At 53.6% G+C, this 6322-nt stretch overlaps 2 protein-coding genes across 3 annotated transcripts in view; one reads left to right on the forward strand and one right to left on the reverse strand.

The window, feature by feature from the left end:
- NT5C2 (5'-nucleotidase, cytosolic II) overlaps positions 1–3148 on the reverse strand; it is a 63786-nt gene extending 60638 nt beyond the window's left edge. Inside the window, exon 1 of one of the 2 annotated variants that reach the window (XM_015633142.3) lies at positions 3022–3148. The gene's annotated coding sequence lies outside the window, so the exon portion shown is untranslated. The remainder of the gene's footprint in view (positions 1–3021) is intronic. The other variant, XM_015633143.2, reaches the window with a different exon arrangement.
- A 2835-nt stretch (positions 3149–5983) lies between these two features.
- INA (internexin neuronal intermediate filament protein alpha) overlaps positions 5984–6322 on the forward strand; it is a 6200-nt gene continuing 5861 nt past the window's right edge. The window contains exon 1 of the mRNA XM_015632469.2: positions 5984–6322. Within this exon, the coding sequence (XP_015487955.1) occupies positions 5999–6322 (324 nt within the window). The 5' untranslated portion in view covers positions 5984–5998.

Here is a 6322-nt window from a genome sequence, read left to right on the forward strand (position 1 = left end):
CCGGGCCCGCCGCACGACCCGCCGCCCAGGGAGCGTCGGCAAAGTGCCGCACCGGCACTCGCTGCAGCGGGGCCCGCCGGGCCGCCAGGATGAGGGGGAGCCGGGAGCGTCCCCCTGTGAGGACACACTGCGGGAGCTCGGCCTGTTCGGTCTGGAGAAGAGAGACTGAGAGGGGATCTCATCAATGTGTATAAATATCTCAAAGGCGGGCGCCAGGCTCTTTTCAGTGGTGCCCAGTGACACGGTGACCAGATGACAGCAATGGCCATAAACTAAACCACAAGAAGTTCTGTCTCAACATGAGTCACAGAATCACAGAATGGGTCTGGTTGGAAGGGACCACAATGGATTGTCAGGTCCAACCTCTCACTCAAGCAGGGTTATCCTTGAGCACATGGCACAGGATTGTGTCCAGATGGTTCTGGAATATCTCCAGTGAGGGAGACTCCACATCCTCCCTGGGCAACCTGTACCAGTGTGTTCACCCACACAGCACAGAAGTTCTTCCTCATGCTCAGATGGAACTTCCTGTGCATTAGCTTCTGCCCTTTGCTTCTTGTCCTACTGCCCAACACCACCGAGCAGAGGCTGGATCCATCATCTTGACACCCTCCCTTCAGATATTTATACATATTAATGAGGTCCTGTCTCAGTTGCCTCTTCTCAAGGCTGAACAGGCCTCAGGCTTTCCTCATATGAGGTGCTCTAGACCCTGACCTTCATCAGACCTGCTCCAGATTGTGACCTTCTCTGATGAGAAAAAAACTTTATGCTGAGGGTGGCAGGGCACTGAACAGGCTGCCTAGGGAGGTTATAGAGTTTCTTCCCTCCTCGAAGACACTGAAAACCAACCAGGACATGTCCCTGTGTTATATGGTCTGGGTGACCCTGCCTTGTCAGGAGAGTTGGACGGAATGATCTCCAGAGGTCTGTTCCAATCCTAACAATTCTGTGATTCAATGTGGCAACCCAGAGAACCACACAGCCCCTTCTCAGCTTTCTCCAGGGCCTGGCATCGCTCCAGACAGAATCTCTGGGGCTGCACCCCCAGGTCTCCACCTCCCTGGCCTGCCTGAACTCCACAGTTCTGTCAGCCAGCCTCAGTGTTGCTATGTACCACATGAAGCCCTTTTTCAAAGTGTGTTACCAGGCTATTTTACCAGGTTAGTTTGCCATTGAGTTACAATACCTTGAGCCAGGAGCTTTAGGAAGCATAGGCTTCAGTATCAAATGAAAACCTAGTCACTCTACTTTGACATCAGCTCCCCATACTGTACAATGTTCATTTCTTTTTAAGCTCCACAATCTGGCTGAGAGAGCCAGAGCTTTGGTTAAAATTATGTGATTAATCATTAATACTTTGGGGAGCATGTCTGCAGCATGGGCTGGGACAAGGCTGAGGTCGGTGTGTGCCCCATCTGCTGCCAGGAGGGTGGTGAGGAGGTCCCCAAGCAGCTGGGGTGGAAGGGGGTAATGGCTGAGGGCTTAGGCAACAGTGACCACAGCAACAGGCAGGTGTGTCCCATCCCAGTCTAATGTGAGCACAGATGACATCCCTCATATCTCCAGGCACGGCCAATAGGTTGGACAGGCTGAGAGGATCATTGTGCAGAGCAGAAACTGCCCTGTGGCATCACCTCAGTTGTCCCATGGTGGGTCAACACCACCACCAGAAGTGCAGAGCAAAACAACCATCCCCAGTAAAATAAGCTTCCCTTTTTCTGTCTGTTTTTCCTGACCCTGGAGGTCTGGAAAAGGCCTCACATTGGGATTCTGGCCACCTCAGGTTAATCCCTGTCAGCGACAAGGGTGATGGCAACCCTCCATCTACCAGGCCCATGCTGCTGTGCCAAGCCACTGGAACACTCATTCAGTCTCCTTTCCTGTGCCTCAGTGGTAGCCAGAGGCTGGGGATGTCTACCTCCATCTGCCAGTAGCTCTTCTGTCCCCACTGCCTTTCCTTTATCTCCCCAAGGACTCCTTCAACTTTTCTTATTGCCCTCTACTCTGCTCCGGGTGATAAGGCTCTGCCTCTGGCACTGTGACACACAGCTGGGTAGGGTTTTGCTGACTTGGATGCACTTGGCCCATTGTACCTCTCCAGGCTCTGTCAGGCTTGCTCCATCCCCTTCCAAGGGGATCCCCCAACAGCACCAGAACTTTTAGTTCTGGCTGTAGCAAAGCCCATTTTTGGTGCCAAGCCTCTGGCAGGGAAGCATTGCCTGCCAGGGAAGCTTAGTCTGCACTTCCCAATACCCTGGGACATCTCACAGCACCTCCACCAAGCCTCCAAGCAAGAGATTTCGCCTGGAGATGAAGCCACCTGTATTTGTCATTTCCATGCATCCTCATGGCAGGGTCCCTCCTGAAATATCTGTCTGTGTGTCTTTCCAACACATAACCCCAGAAGAGCCACTGAAGGATGACTAAAAATGTGAAATGGCTTTTCTGTGCAGGAAAATAAAATAGACATTTCAGCCTAGAAAACCTTTCAGCCTAGGTGAAGTGAGGTAAAGCAGAGGTCTGCAAAGTTCTGCACAGGGAGGTGGGTGGGGAGAAACCATATCCCAGCTCTTCCACTGTGTCCCACAAGCCAGGGACATGGAATGAAATTAGCTGGCAGCCACTCTGAAACATGAAAAAATATGTTTCTTCACAGAGTGAGTTATCAGACTGTGGATTACAGAGCACAATGGCATGCAGGACGTGAACTTGCACTGATTAGATAAGGGCCCGCAAACAGAGATGTGACTGCTGTCTGAGAAGCTCCAGAGCTGCAGACAAACAGAAGTAGAGAAGTTATACCAAAGAAGCATGAATCTCCCACTGTGAGAAACAAGCTCCTGAGTCAGAGCGATCCAGCACATCCATTTTTCTATTTTGGTATTTTGTTTGTATGTGTGCTACTAAACAAATGCATCTGTCCTCCTTATGTGTGTGTGTTAACCACTTACATGTTTTCTCCCTGACTTCGATGCCCTGACCCAAAAAGCTCTCCCTCCTGCAGGGGATCAGACCTACCTGTACCACAGGAGATCTGGTAGCAGCCTCCTGGAAGACACTGGGATCTGCCTTTTTCCAACCGCTGGCAAGCATTTCCCTCTCACAAAGCAGCTGTGGTGAGACTGGGTGGTGAAACAGCTCCCCAGAGCATTAGTATCACGGGCTGTGCTGGCCAGGAGGTGTGTGTCCCACTGCTGTGTGTGCACAGCTCAGAGTACAGCTTTTCCCTGTGACTCACAAGCCCAGGCAGATTGCAGCTCGGGAGATAAGTGATTTAATGAGCCTCGTCAGCAGGCAGATGCTGTGCAGAGACTATCACAGAGCTTTAAGGAGTCCTCCTGCTGTCTCACATACAAGACTTGATTTTTGAAGTAACTAGGAGGTATGGAATGGTCCTGGGTAATTTAATCTCTAATACAACCCATCGTTTTTCATTGGTGTACAGTTCTTAGCTATGGGGCTTTTTCTCTTTGGTTTTCTGCTTGTTTTCTAGCCTTATAAAGTTCCCACTGATGCCATGTGTCTCTGTGTCCCAACAGTTACTCAAGTGTCAAGGTTTCCTGATGCTGAACACATCATAGGTACTGCCCTGCTTTCGGTTTGTGCCCATCTCATATCAGGTCTGACATGCCAGTGTTCAGCTTCTCTTTAACCACAGAGTCACAGCCTTGTTCCGCAGGACAGCAGTGCTCACTGCCATTTAGTGACTCTGACCCCTTGTACTCATTCAGCCACACGGTTCCAGCAGTCACATCAGCAACCAGCAGAGGTCTCAAATGTTTCATGCAGCCTCCTTCTGGGTGTGTAGAACGATGTCAGAACACCTTGACCCATTGGGAGGCAAAGGGTCTTGCCCCATAGAAAAGACCAGCACTTCTATTACCATATCGTTCATGTGCTGGAGGAGACTGACACTCCAAACTCAGCTGTTAGGCTACTGATGTATGGCAGTGTAAAACAGCATGAGTGAGGAAGCCAGGGTAAGCTGCACTCCACTTTTCCATGACAAAGAGAACCACAGAGGCCTCTATCATCAGTAATAAGCATCAGAACAAAGTCATCAAAACAATGTCACACACATAACTAAGCAGAGCTGGAAACTTCTCTGTTCTGTGATCATTTACTCACAGTAGTAAACACCTGACTTAGGATATTGTAATGCAAATTAGGAGATATTGAGGAAATGGTAAAACACGCTTGTGTGAGGAGTATGTGAAATACCTGTGGAAAAAAAAAGACCAAGGAGAGGATTTCTGCCCTGGCAGTGTGAGCCAGGCAGCACAGGCCAGGGCAAGGACAGCTGGCAGCCCCTCCTGTGCCAAGGCTCTCTGCCTGGGATGCTCTGCCTTCAAAATGTGAGCTGCTTGGATAATGCAAGCGTGCAGCTCATGCCGCAGGTGCACATTGAGCTACCTGCACTGGAAGTATTGCTCAACCACAGCAACAACTCTTTTGGAAGTCACAACTCTCTCCAAAGACACCCCTGGCTTGTTTGTTCTCCCTGCTTATTTGCTGGAACTCCCTCATGCTGTACTCTGGTCACCCATGAGGACAAACAGGGATAAGTGGAGTAGAGGAGCAGAGAATCAGTGCAAATCTCTGTGGCATAGAGATGTACAGCAGTGGACAGAATCCAAATATTTGCTCATTTCACCATGTTTATCACACTTGTATCACAATTAAGTTGTTTTTCCACCTCACAGCTATATTTTGTGCTGCTGCTCCCAGAAATTAGTCACTTCTAACTGGTCTCTTGGATGTCCTGCACTAGGGTGCAGGCAGTGCACTTGGGCTGGAGGTGGGGTGTGCATGTATCCCCCTTCCTGCCAGTGATGCAGCCCTGGGTACTCCCAGCAAACCCTAGCCCATGGGAGGGCCAAGCCTGCTTGCATGGATAGTAGAGAAACTAAAGTGTTTCAGTTCCTGGCAAACAACCTGAAGGTAAAATCCTCCCTATGTGTCACCTATGGTACATCTGGACTGACCATTATCAGTCTTTGTCCTGGTCACACTGTCCTCCAAGCATATTCCCAACTCTGCACCCTAACAGCCTCCATCCCCATCCCACCGAGATCCCACACAGCCATAGGCACCCTGGTCCTTATCAGAGAAGAGCGGCTGGAACCACCCCTCCCAGGACACCTTCAGTGAAGACACAGATGCACAGCACAGTCTCCCTTGAGCACTGGAGGGGACAGCTGGGGATACCCCAGCAAGTGATTTGTGTGTGTGTGTGCACGCACCTGTGTGTCTGTCTGTTTCTTGGGTGCCTACCTGACTCACTCCTTCTCCACCTGCCCATTTCTGCCAGCTTCCTTCTGTCTCTTCCTTTCTGCCTCTCCTTGCCAGTGCATCTGTGCGTCTCTCTGAACGGCTGCTTGTCCCTTTGTCTCTCTGGCTCCAAGCATGTGGACGTTTGTGTCTTACTGTGAACACGCCTGACCCTTTTCGCATGCCTGTGCATCCATCTGTCTCTTTGTGTGTGTGTGTAACCTCGCCCATTGCCTGTGTATGTTTGCATGCTCCTTCTGCGTCCGTGTGTCCGTCCATTCCCCTACATCCCTCCGTCCGTCCGTCCCGCCCCGTGCCCCGCCCGCGGCCACAGCCTCTGGACGCCTGTGCATCCATCTGTCTCTTTGTGTGTGTGTGTAACCTCGCCCATTGCCTGTGTATGTTTGCATGCTCCTTCTGCATCCGTGTGTCCGTCCATTCCCCTACATCCCTCCGTCCGTCCGTCCCGCCCCGTGCCCCGCCCGCGGCCACAGCCCTTCAGCACCGCGGCTCACGGACAGCTCCTGCCACCTCCTGCCGCGACGGCACCGCGCACCGCACCCCGCACCGCACCGCACCGCACCGCGCACCGCACCGCGCACCGCACCCCGCACCGCGCCCCCTCCCCTCCGGAGCGCTCCGCCCCGCGCCCCCTCCGCGCCGCGCCGCGCTCCGCCCCGCCGTACATAAGCGCCGGCACCGCCGCCGGTCCCGCTCCGCCGCCATGAGCTACAGCACGGAGCCGGCGGCGCTGGCCGCCTCCTACCGCCACCTCTTCGCGGAAGCCCCGCGGCGCCCCGAGATGCCGGTGGGCCGGTGGGCACGCCAGGGAGCGGAGCCGGAGGTGGTGCGGGAGCGCGGCGCGGAGCCGCGGCGGGCGCGGGGCAGCGAGAAGGAGCAGCTGCAGGGCCTCAACGAGCGCTTCGCCGGGTACATTGAGCGGGTGCGGGTGCTGGAGGAGCGGAACCGGGCGCTGGCGGCGGAGCTGGCGGCGCTGCGGCAGCGCTCGGACGAGCCGCGCCGACTGGGGCAGCTGCTGGGCGGGGAG

This window comes from Parus major, chromosome 6, assembly GCF_001522545.3.
Source record: "Parus major isolate Abel chromosome 6, Parus_major1.1, whole genome shotgun sequence".
NCBI lineage: Eukaryota > Metazoa > Chordata > Aves > Passeriformes > Paridae > Parus > Parus major.